Consider the following 13,032-nt stretch of genomic DNA (forward strand, 5'->3'; position numbering starts at 1 on the left):
TATTGTTATTATTTGGGGGAGAGCATGGGGTTCTTTATTCCTGAGGAGATATGTATTCAAATTACCCCAAATCTGTCATGTATAAGAATGAATGGGCTAGTTCCACTACTCCAAAAATCAGAGCTAGGCTCAATGGATGGACATTACAAGGGGGTAGATTTTCCTGTAAGTAAAACCAAGTTTCTTAAAACCAGGGCTCCAGGAGAATGAGCTCCCTTATGTGGTAAAGAGTTTCCTGACACTAGAGGTATCCAAGTAGAGCCTGTATGGCCTGAATAGCTTGTCATTAATCTGGTAGGAATGTGAATTGGATGATTCCTAGGGGTTCTTGTGGTTTTAAGATTCTGTGATGCTGTGATTAGTCCTTGGTCATCTTGCCTGACATTTTCAACTCTCAAACTAATGTATTTTTTTTCTTTTGTTTCAGACTTATTTTATAGTGTGTGCTACAGCAGAGGCCCAAAGGTCAGTCATTTTTAATACTTTTATGTAAATAACCTTATTTCTCTACTCATGAGAAATAAAGTACAAGGAGTCTTTAGGGTGCAAATTCAAAAGCATTCCTCTAAAATAAATACACATTAGTGACATTTTGGATATATAATTTTTTTATTCTTCCAAACACATATCACTGTCATATCCATATTCTCATTTCTTCTTTTTTTTATTTTTTTTAATTTTTTTAATTTTTATTTTTTTGCGGTATGTGGACCTCTCACTGCTGTGGCCTCTCCCGTTGCGGAGCACAGGCTCCGGACGCGCAGGCTCAGTGGCCATGGCTCACGGGCCCAGCCACTCCGCGGCATGTGGGATCCTCCCGGACCAGGGCACCAACCCGTGTCCCCTGCATCGGCAGGCGGACTCTCAACCACTGCACCATCAGGGAAGCCCATATTCTCATTTCTTTATGAAGCACAGAGGGGTGGGTGGTGTTGGGCCATTTGACTCTGGTTCTATGAAGCTAACGGTCATCAGTTCCCTTAGCCCCACAGGCCACCAGTAGGACCAACAAATGGCTCCCAGTGGTCTAGTCAGAGTGAAGGCCACACAGAGAAGGAACATAATATGGAGCTAGGAGAGAAAAGGAGAGAGGGGGAAGGAAAAAATAGGAAAGAAAGAGAAAAGAAGAAAATAAAAAGTGTGTGCAAGGGTCGGGACTTCCCTGGTGGCGCAGTGGTTAAGGATCCACCTGCCATTGCAGGGGACACGGGTTCGAGCCCTGGTCTGGGAAGATCCCACATGCCGCGGAGCAGCTAAGCCTGTGCGCCACAACTACTGAGCCTGCGCTCTAGAGCCCGTGAGCCACAACTACTGAGCCTGTGCTCTGGAGCCTGTGAGCCACAACTATTGAAACCCACACGCCTAGAGCCCATGCTCTGCAAAAAGAGAAGCCATCACAATGAGAACCCTGTGCACCGCAACGAAGAGTAGCCCCTGCTCTCTGCAGCTAGAGAGAGCCCGCATGCAGCAACGAAGACCCAGCACAGCCATGAAGAAAGAAAGAAAGAAAGAAAGAAAGAAATTTATTTAAAAAAAAAAGTGTGTGCAAGGATGAATCAGAGATTGCCTGACAGCTATTTGAGGTTACACAGATTATCATTTGAAATTATGTCCATTGGCTGTCCTGGCTGCATAAGCCAATGGCTTTTAGGTCGATAATCTCACTACCTGAATCTTGAGCATTCTGTGAGAGTAAAAGTCCTATAAAATAACAGTTTCTACTCGTCAGACGGTTCATTGGTACAAAGAAAAGCAAGTCTTCTGTGAAATTGTAGATCAGATTCATTCACTATATGTATTTTGTTATTTCACTTTTCATTATTTGCAACATTAATATTTTGTTGATCTAAACCAAGACAAAAGTAAAAAAGAAACAGAATGTCTTAAATTCCTGGTTATCTGATGACCTGAATTGAACTGCCAGAAAGATTTTGGATTTAAGAGACCTTGCTATTCATCTAGGCTGGTATGTGAAAGGGCTCTCATGATGGAAACACAAATGTCTCCAGACACCAGGCGGTGTGGGTGGGTGGTAAGACTCTAGATGTCAGGATGCTTGTCTTTGCCACGAGGTTTCACCCCTGTATGTTCATGATGCGGGCAGGCAAAACGACTCAGCAGCTGTGTGTGGTCAGAGGGTCTCTGGTTTGCAGTCCCTGTGAATGTAAACCTCTATAAATTCTTCGTCCTAGAAAGTCTTTGGGGTAAAGTTCAGCCCATGATAGGTGGGTGTTTACCAGCTTATTGGGGTGACATTGCAAGTTATCAGTGTCTGTGCCCCCTTTCCTCACTCTAAGCTTGAAAAAGCAATTACAAATATGTAGGTAGGTTTCCAGTTTAGTAACGCTCTGGTTATATATATTTCTCTTTATAGCACATTAAATTGTACATTCACAATAAAACTGCATAAGACAATGAACATATGTGCTGTGATGGTTGCTTTGCAAACAGTAAAGATTCGACCGATGGGTAAGTTGTCTCTATCTTTATTGCTGTGTTCATTTTCACATGACTTTGATGTGTTCTTTTCAAAATTGAAAATACAGTGAATAAATTTACATATGTTACAGCTTTCTGTTTTGACTCTTGTCCTTGGGCAGTTTTTAAGGAGCTCTAAAAGGTGATTTTTCCCGCTTTCTCAGTAAAGTTTCAGTATGCTGTATTGGAAATCATGATAAAACAAACCCTACTGAGAGGGAGAATTCTATTTGGAGTGCTCGATCGATTGCTGCTGGGATATATTTACTCCTGAATTTCTCTTAGGAGTTGCTGAACAGCGATTGATACTGTGTGCATATAACCCCAAATTATTCACTCAGTAAATATTTTTGAGCACCTACTATTTATATGTAATTGTCAATATATTGGAATCCAATTTATTTTATCACCTGTTTTAGACTAATGCTCTTCAAAATCCCATCGGTGTAAGAACTGTTGTACTTGACGGAGCTGAGCCTCTGCCTTGCCTTATTCTTGACCATTTTCTTCTTTCTTTTCTTTTTGTTTCCTGCAGAACAGTGCTGCTGCTCTGTCAGGATCCCCTGCCCTTCCTCCCCGGAAGAGTTAGAAAAACTGCAGTGGTATGTAGCAAATATGCTGACCCTTTTCCTAATAATAATAATACTTAATCGCCATGCTGGCTAAGGAATTTGAAATTTTGATGGTGAAGAAGGGCTTTCAATTTTAGGGAAAAAGCACAGTTTTCTTTTGTATGAAGTTTACTTCACTTTAAACCAATGGCTTGCAATCTTGGTTGCACATTAGAATCACCTGGGGAGCATTGACACTATTCTGACTTCCCACAGCCTCACCAACTGAATGTGTCCTCATATTGAAAAATTTTTCCAGTGTGGTAGATGAGGAATGGTGTCTTAGTGTTATTTGTACTTCTCTTATTAAAACGGCTTGAACGTTTTCTTTTCATATACGTGGGGCCATTTTTTGTATTTTTGTGAATTGTGTGTTCATATCTTTTTCCCACTAGATATTTAATCAGTTTTTAAGAGTAATTTATATATTTCTATATGGTGGATATTAGCCCTTTGTCTGTGGTATATGTTGCAAATATTTTCTCTCCAATTTGTCAGTTATCTTTTGACTTTGTTTATGATGTTTTTGTCGTGCAAATTAAAAAAAGTTTTTTTATGTAGTTAAATTTACCAATCTTTTATGTTATTGCTTGTGGATTTGGAGGCATTATTAGAAAGCCTTCCCCTATGCCTGCCTATAGAGGAATTTACCCTTGTGTTTTTATAGTATGGTTTCTTGTACTTGTATGGTTTCTTTTTTTGTTTGTTTGTTTTTACATTAGGTCCACTTGGAATTTATTCTTATGTAGTGGGAGGTGTGGGTCTAATTTAATCTCCTTCCAGTGTCTATCTAGTGGTCCCAGCACCATTTATTAAAAAGTCCACCTTTTCCTCAGTTATCTGAGATGCCGCCTTTGTCATATGCTAAATTTTGGTAGCTATTTGGGTTAAACTCCAAATGTTAGATATTAACATTGGGGGAACCAGGTGAAGCTGGTTCGTGGACCCCACTTTGAGTAGTGGGGTTCTAGACTGTAGAACAGTGGTTCTCAACCCTGGCTGTATGTTGGAATCATCTGGGGAGTTTTAAAAACACCAATGCTGGGAATTCCCTGGCGGTCCAGTGGTTAGGACTTAGCACTTTCATTGCTGGGGCCCGGGTTCAATCCCTGGTCAGGGAACTAAGATCCCACAAGCCACGTGGCACAGCATGTACATACATGCATACATACATACATACATACATACATGCGCTGATGCCTGCCTTCCACCCGCAGAGCTAGGGATGTCATTGGTCTGGGGTGCAGCCTAGGTTTCTGGGTTTTTTAAAAATTAGGCTAGAATTAGATGATGGCCCAGTGTCTCTCCAACGCATTGGTTCTTAAGATTGGCTGTACATTAGAAACACATGGGGCTCTTTTAAAACTGATGTGTCAAGGTAGCCTTCTGGGGTGCTGGAAATACTCTATATTTTGATCTGGGTGGTGATGATAGAGGTGTATACATATTACAATTACAATTTTTATAATTCTTCAAGCTCTAAATGTAAGATTAGTACAGTTTACTGTATTAGGCTATGCCTCAGCAAAGAAGCACATTAAAATGAATATGGATGCCTGCACCCACCCGAGATTCTCGCTCATTTGGTTTGGGTTGGGAGCCCCGGCACTGGTGCTGAAGTGCTCCAAGGTTTCTAACGTATAGGTGGTGTTGCCCACCACTACTCTGATGCTCACCACGTACCTCACCCGGTGGGTTAAGGGCTCTGATTAGCAGAAGTGATGAGAGCAATACAGGGCAACCCCTTCATGGTTGAGCCCAGCGAATGGGAGCCCCATGCTAAAGGGTCCAGCTGCTGCAGCCCCCAGATAATATGAAGGAAATTTAATTTACACTTCTCAAAGCACCTTTGCCACAGCTTGGCCAGATGGGTTGCCGCATTATACAATTTAGGGAATGAAGGCTCAGAGAAGTTGGGTGGATTGCCCAGAGGAGTAGTGAGAGCTGGAGCCCCAGCCAAGGCTTCGCGACTCATCATCTTTCTGTCTGGCACCCCTTTGTCCATACTGCTTCCCGAACATCAGGCTGTGGGGAGAGGCTTCCAGCTGGGTGCCTGGCCCAGACTGGGTTGAGCCAGCATTTCTTTTTATGGGTATGACTTTCCTTAGGTCTCTCAACCTGATATTCCTCCCTCCTCTAACCCAAGAGAAGCTCCAAGAATACATTCTCACTGGTGTTCTAAGTCACCATCTAAAACTGGATCCATCAGAGTCTTCCCTGGGTGATAATTTGTTGCCTTTTCCCCTGAAGACTGGTGGATTTTGTGCCAGATGGTAGATGAGTTCTTCTCAGTCTTCCATGTCATGAAAATACATGGGCCTGGGAGCCTCACCCCCACTCCAGGACCAACTGAATCAGATACTTAGGAGAGGCCACAGAAATCTCTCTGTTTTTTAAAAAAGTCCTCTATGTAATTCTCAGGCACAGCCAAGGTTGAGAACCACTGGGCTACAGTAACATTGAGGGTGTAGCTGATGTACAAGCTGGGGACCACCCTTTTGGCCCCAGCTTGATCCATTTTTTCATTCAGCAGGCATTTCTTGTTCACATACTATGTGCTAGTTAGGACCATGGCAGGCTATAGCAGTATAAAATTGATTCAGATTCCTATGCTCATCAGTTTCACAAAAATTTATGCATTGTTAACTCCAATTCAAGTCTTGAAACAAAATTCAATACGTTGAAGAACAAAAATGGCAGTGTGATTTACCTTTCCTAGCCAGTATCACCAGTGTGCACGTGAACGACCTAAATTTGAAGTTTCTTGGAAAGGAAAAGCTTATTTGTGACCCATCAAGACCAGTACAAGAATTTGCTGGAATGAAAAATTCCATTCTACAAATTAATAATAGTGATTTCTACATATTTTTTCTTCTATCAATCAATATGCAGAAGATTGTAATTGTAATTGACAGAATTATGTACTTTGGTTGCAAAAACTGTAAGAAAAATTTGAAGAACATTTTATTGTTACTGGTAAATTTAGAACTGCTTTTCAGTTTACGCCATACCACTTTGAAGCCATTGTTAATACTGAGTTGACACGAGTTAGTGAATCTATTATGGACAGACATAGTTTTGAAATGGGTGTGCTTTAGCTTCTAAGTCAAATCAGTTGTTCCAAAAATGGTGAGCCAGTTTTGTCAGTGTGGATTTGAATATTAAAGGAAAATGGTATTTTGGCATTTAATTCAGTTTTTAGAAAAATTTTAAGTATGTTGGGAACAGTTTGGGCATGTGATTCCATGTTTTTTGAGAGTAAATTTTGTAAAATCAAAAAAACACCAAAAAAGACAGATTCCTAGTATATGGAAACTACCAGTTGGGTCGCAGGGCATTTAATAGCCCCCCTCCGCAAGAAGCACCTGGAAATGTTACAAGATCTCCTCAACTGACTGATAGAGTCAGGGAGCAGCAGTGAACAAGTGAAGCAGAACTGGGAATTCATGAAAGAGCATCCCTCCTGGCTCATTCCCCTCCCAGGGAGAAGGTGTTGGCAGTGGGCAGGGGCAGGAGGCCAGTAGCAGGTACACAGAAGATGTGCAGTGGCAGGTCCCTGGTGGAGCCATATCACCGTGGTGGTGTCACATGGTTGCCAGAAGAAGAGATTAGCCTCTGTAGCTCATTCGTGTCTCATGTGCATCTCTCTGATTCTTTCTTTTAGTGACCTGCAGGATCCCGTTGTGTGTCTTGCTGGTCATCCACACGGTCCACCATTTTCTTCTTCCAGCAATTCCATCCCACTTGCTCCTCAGGCCACCATTGTGTCCCAGACCTCCAGTGCCTTCTCTTTTGCTGAGCCTCTAGCTCATCCACCTGTAATCCACAGCCCTCACTCTCCAACAGGGGTGATTCCCCTTTCTTCTCCCCAGCCTTCAGTTCCCATTGCTTCTAGCCCTGCCATTGCTGTGCTCCCCCAGTCTGGAGCTATCTCTTCCCCTGTGCCTCCCACTGATCTTTCCCACACCCTGCCACCTGTGAAATCCTTACCTCCCTCTCCCACCACGTCTGCCCCTGTGAATGTCAACACGACCAGCACACCTCCTGACAAGACAGGTAAATATGGGGAGCAACGCTGCTCCCACGTTTGTTGTCATCCTGGTCATGTGAAACCCAGCTGCCAGCCTGCCAAATCAAAATACCTGTAATGAAACCACGTTAAGCCTTTGCTTTTATGATGCCTACTTGATTTTGAGAGCTTTCTTTTGGGCATCCTTAGAACATAGATATGGCTGAGTTTGATTGTTTGGCCAAGAGAAATAGCTCTGAGGCAAACACAGATCTCATTTTGTCAAGATGAGTTATTTTATAGGTTTCTTTCTCCTACAAAAGGTTGTTGGGTCACTGTTTTCAACATTCTGAAGAGAAAGATTTTGAACTATTAAACACAGTAACTCCATTTAGACAGAAGACAAAAGAAAACATTGATGTTCCTGAAAACCAGTCAGTCACAGAGTGCTAGAGCTGGGGCTGAGCCAAAGTAGCCGTGGGGAGGAGAAGAGAATTCAGAAGACCTAGGGGTGGGTCTGCCCAGGCCCTCACAGGCGGTGGGATCCAGAATAAGCCATTTCGCTCCCCCTAACTTAGCCTGCGCTACCTCAAGATGGAAATAATCTCACTAACCTCATGGGTTTGGAACCGTGGCGGACATGACAATGCCATGGAAACTGCACGGGGCTCCCCGGACACAAAGTACGCTTAGGGGTAAAAAGATAAAGGGAAGAGGGAAAGAAGCAGAGAGAATTCTGGATACTCTCTGGAGTTTCAAGCCAGTGAGTAAGAAGCAGGCATTCCTCTGGAATTTGGAGGGTGGGAGGCAAAGCCAACCTCTTGGCGACATGAGATTGGAGCTCGAGTTGTGGTCCTGCCTCCTCTGCCCTGGGCAAGCGTCCCCAGGAGATTTGGAGCCAAATGACTGGACGTGTTTTTGAATTCCACAAGAGAGGAGTGATGAAATATGATATGCCACCTCAACAAAATGTCTATTACGCAGCTGTGCATAAGAACAGCTAGATAGAAACTTGGGGCATTTTTCAAGTCTTGGGTGAAGTGAAAATAACGTGACAGTAAATAGTTGGCACACCATGTTTGTAAGTTAGTAAGTTATAACAGGTGGATAAAGATTCGAAGGGAATATGCAAAATAACAAACAGGATGTTAGGTGGTGAAATCAAGAGACTCCTTTGTTAGAAGACATACAGGTGGCCAATAGGCACATGAAAAGATGCTCATCATTGCTAATTATTAGGGAAATGCAAATCAAAACTGTAGTGAGGTATCACCTCACACCGGTCAGAATGGCCATCATTAAAAAGTCTACAAATAATAAATGCTGGAGAGGGCGTGGAGAAAAGGGAACCCTCTTACACTGTTGGTGGGGATGTAATTGGTGCAGCCACTATGGAGAACAGTATGGAGGTTCCTCAGAAAACTAAAAATAGAGTTACCATATGATCCAGCAATCCCACTCCTGGGCATATACAAAGACAAAACTAAAATTTGAAAAGATACATGCACCCCCTGTGTTCATAGCACTATTTACAATAGCCAAGACATGTTAACAACCTAAATGTCCATCGACAGATGAATGGATAAAGAAGATGTTTTTTATATACATGTGTTTTATACATATATATACAATGAAATATTACTCAGCTATTAAAAAGAATGAAATAGGACTTCCATGGTGGTGCAGTGGTTAAGAATCCTCCTGCCAATGCAGGGGGCACAGGTTCAATCCCTGGACTGGGAAGATCCCACATGCCGCCAAGCAACTAAGCCCGTGCACAACTACTGAGCCTGCGCTCTAGAGCCCGCGAGCCACAACTACTGAGCCCGTGTGCCACAACTACTGAAGCCCGTGTGCCCTAGAGCCCACACGCTGCAACTACTGAAGCCCACGCACTCTAGGGCCCGCGTGCCACAACTACTGAGCCCACACACCGCAACTAGAGAAAGCCCGTGCACAGCAAAAAAGACCCAATGCAGCCAAAAAATAAATAAAAATTTTAAAAAAATAAAGAATGAAGTAATGCCATTTGCAGCGACGTGGATGGGCCTAGAGATTATCATACTAAGTGAAGTAAGTCAGAAAGAGAAAGACAAATGCCATATGATATCATTTATATGTGGAATCTAAAATATGACACACATGAAATTATCTACAAAACAGAAACAGACTCACAAGACATAGAGGACAGACTTGGGGTTGCCAAGGGGGAGAGGGGTAAGGGAGGGAAGGATTGGAGTTTGGGATTAGCAGATGCAAACTAGTATATATAGAATGGATAAACAATGTACTGTATATAGTACAAGGAACTATATTCAATATCCTGTGATAAACCATAATGGAAAAGAATATGAAAAAGAATATATATATGTATAAGTGAGTCCCTTTACTGTACAGCAGAAATTAACACAACATTGTAAATCAACTATACTTCAATAAAATTAAAAGAGAGAGTTCTTTGTTGTTAGACAGGTTTATATCATTGTATCCCAATTAAAAACACTACTAAAAATCAGGCTTACAGCTGGTAGTCCAACTGTTGATTTCATAATATTCTCCTTTCCACAAAAAGAGCTTTTAGTTACCCACATAAAGTTCTGTATTCATGCTATAAATTAAATACATGTATATTTATGCTTATACAGATATACACTAAATACACTAACGTGCTTTTACATTTTTTTTAGTTAACTTTCTTGAAGTATAATTTACCTGCAATAAAATTCATCCAGTTCTATAGATGAATGAAATTTTTATAGTTCTACGAGGTTGGATAAATGCTCACAGTCACGTAACCACCATCATGATAATATAACGTTTCCACTATCCCCAAAGTTCCCTCGTGTCCCTTTGTAGTCAACTCCTACCCACTACCCCAAGCCTCTGGGCACCACTGATATGTTTTGTTTCCCTATGCTTTCAGTTTTTCTGGAATGTCATATGAAGAGAATCACACAGTATGTAGCCTTTTGAGTCTGGCTTCTTTCATGTAACGTAATACATTGGACTGTTGGAGACCTGTCCATGTTGTTGCATTTATTGGCAGTTCATTCCTTTTTATTACTGAGTAATATTCCACTGTGTGGATGGACCACGGTTTGTTTCCTCATTCTCCAGTCGATGGACATTTGGGTTGTTTCTAGTTTGGGACTATTATGAAAGAGGCTACTATCAACATTTATGAACATGTCTTCTTAAGACAGGTTTTCATCTCCTTGGGGCAAATACCTAGGAGTGGGTTTGCTAGGTCACAGAGTCTATGTGTGTTTCTTCATTAGTGATTTTTCCATTATGTGTTCAGAAAGTGATTTGGCTCTCTGTTACAGAAATTGTTCACACCAGCAGCATCAGTGTTTCTGAGCTTGAGAACCAAGTGTCCCGGATGGAGAAGGTTCTTTCCTTAGGCAGCTTGGAGCCTAACCTCGCAGGACAAATGATAAACCAAGTCAGCAAACTCCTTCATTCCCCGCCCACCTTGCTGGCCCCTTTGGCCCAAAGGTATGACTTAGCAAACTGATGTGGTCATGAGAGGGGACCCTCTAATGATAATGATGCTTCTATATGATTAATTAAAGCCAAGTATTTTTCTCCCACGTACGAGGTTCATGATGACTTGTTAAGTTTCTACTCTATATTTTGCTTAGACTGGGGAAAACAAAGTGGAGGTGCTGAATTTGAACGGCTACTTCTCTTTACAGATTGCTAAAAGTAGTGGATGACATTGGCTTACAGCTGAATTTTTCAACCAAGACCATAAGTCTGACCTCCCCTTCTTTGGCTCTGGCTGTGATCAGAGTGAACGCCAGTAATTTTGACACAACTACTTTTGCTGCCCAAGACCCTGCAAATCTTCAGGTACATCCTAATTTATTGTGGAAAAGACCTTTTTTTGTATATGATTATAAGTCCCTGTGTACTTCATTATTGAGGCAATTACTGCTATACTCAGGGGTGATATTCAAAATATTTAACATCTAGAACAATGGGGCGCCACAGAATCAAAAAAAAAGGACATTGGTCTTGGCTGGAGCAGGATCTCAGTGTGCCCAGTGTTAACCCTTTAGCAGCTGGCTTGTGGAAGTTTGGGGGGGGCAGTCAAGTCGGGGAGGTGTTCAGCGGGTTCTAGTCAGTTGGGAGAGACCTGACACCGGCTACTTTGCTTTTTTTTTTTTTTTTTCTTTTAACATCTTTATTGGAGTATAATTGCTTTACAGTGGTGTGTTAGTTTCTGCTGTATAACAAAGTGAATCAGCTGTATGTATACATATATCCCCATATCCCCTCCCTCTTGCGTCTCCCTCCCACCCTCCCTATCCCACCCCTCTAGGTGGTCACAAAGCACTGAGCTGATCTCCCTGTGCTATGCGGCTGCTTCCCCACTAGCTATTTTACGTTTGGTACCAGCTACTTTTTGACCCATTTCAGTATTTTTTTTAATATATAAGTTTATTTATTTATTTTTGGCTGCATTGGGTCTTCGTTGCTGCACGCGGGCTTTCTCTAGTTGCGGCAAGTGGGGGCTGCTCTTCGTTGTGTCGCGTGGGCTTCTCATTGTAGTGGCTTCTTTTGTTGTGGAGCACGGGCTTCAGTAGTTGTGGCACGTGGGCTCAGTAGTTGTCGCTTGCGGGCTCTAGAGCGCAGGCTCAGTAGTTGTGGCGCATGGGCTTAGTTGCTCCATCACATATGGAATCTTCCCAGACCAGGGCTCGAACCCATGTCCCCTGCATTGGCAGGCGGATTCTTAACCACTATGCCACCAGGGAAGTCCCCATTTCAATATTTTAACAAGTGTTAGGACTACACTGGTGTGAATAGTGGTGCTGTATATCAATCCTGCTTCTAGTGTTTTCTATTAGAGGGATTGGGGACTGGAAACATGCAAGTAAAACCAAGTCTCACCTTTAAACTTAATTTGTATAGTCTTCCCTTTAAAAGTTTAGTGCATGTGGTTCTATGATGACTTTGCCCTAACAGGTCACCAAGTTGGTGTGTCTGCTGCTGTGGTCTCCTTGGGCTCTGCAGTTATCCTGAACTTTCTCCCCTCCCACCCTAGCTTTATTGAGATATAATTGACATATAGTATCCTGCACTTTCTGATTGTTTCTGTATATCCTTTATCCTTAAAATGTTTCCTCTCCGGGCTTCCCTGGTTGCGCAGTGGTTGAGAGTCCGCCTGCCGATGCAGGGGACACGGGTTCATGCCCCTGTCCGGGAAGATCCCACATGCCGCAGAGCGGCTGGGCCCGTGAGCCATGGCCACTGAGCCTGCGCGTCCGGAGCCTGTGCTCCGCAACGGGAGAGGCCACAACAGTGAGAGGCCCACGTACTGCAAAAAAAAAAAAAAAAAAAAAAAATGTTTCCTTTCCTGCTCTGAGGCCTCATCTCCCTATTACACATCCTCTAATTTCATAGCAATCAGAGAAACAAGAAGAACCAATAGAGACACCACAAATAAATGCCCTTACAGGATCCTCCGTCTTAATTAGGTGTTGTGTTTTCCATCTCTTGATTATACTAGCCCCAGACATCTTTATGATCTTTTACTTGATTTTCAGGTTTCTCTGGAAACTCAGGCTCCTGAGAATAGTATTGGTATTATTACTCTGCCTTCATCGCTGATGAGTAATTTACCAGCTAATGATGTGGAGCTGGCTTCCAGGGTGCAGTTCAACTTTTTTGAAACACCTGCCCTGTTTCAGGTAAAGTTGCTTCTAATTGCTTTTGGTTTAGGTTTTGAGGGGGACTAAGGGAGTTTTATTTCTTTTAATCCTCACATATTCTTAAGCCTGCTATAAGTCACATGAATTGCTGAAAAGCTGTAGTTTATTTTAAACAGGACCTAATGATGCTGCTGAGGATAAATAACAATAACTGACACTCACATAGCATTTATCAACTGCCGTGCAGTATCATAAGCACTTAGAAATGTTAACT

General features: G+C 42.4%; 1 protein-coding gene across 16 annotated transcripts in view; it reads left to right on the top strand.

Annotated features, from left to right (window-relative positions):
- The window catches only part of ADGRG2 (adhesion G protein-coupled receptor G2), a 110,665-nt gene that overhangs the window by 79,650 nt on the left and 17,983 nt on the right, over nucleotides 1-13,032 (top strand). For all 16 annotated transcript variants that reach the window (XM_060086343.1, XM_060086355.1, XM_060086339.1 and 13 more), the window contains 7 exons: nucleotides 428-465; nucleotides 2,375-2,469; nucleotides 3,014-3,080; nucleotides 6,754-7,145; nucleotides 10,425-10,596; nucleotides 10,797-10,953; nucleotides 12,654-12,797. In XM_060086343.1, coding sequence (XP_059942326.1) covers nucleotides 428-465; nucleotides 2,375-2,469; nucleotides 3,014-3,080; nucleotides 6,754-7,145; nucleotides 10,425-10,596; nucleotides 10,797-10,953; nucleotides 12,654-12,797 — 1,065 coding nt within the window. The remainder of the gene's footprint in view (nucleotides 1-427; nucleotides 466-2,374; nucleotides 2,470-3,013; nucleotides 3,081-6,753; nucleotides 7,146-10,424; nucleotides 10,597-10,796; nucleotides 10,954-12,653; nucleotides 12,798-13,032) is intronic.

Source organism: Mesoplodon densirostris, chromosome X (assembly GCF_025265405.1).
Source record: "Mesoplodon densirostris isolate mMesDen1 chromosome X, mMesDen1 primary haplotype, whole genome shotgun sequence".
Lineage (NCBI taxonomy): Eukaryota > Metazoa > Chordata > Mammalia > Artiodactyla > Ziphiidae > Mesoplodon > Mesoplodon densirostris.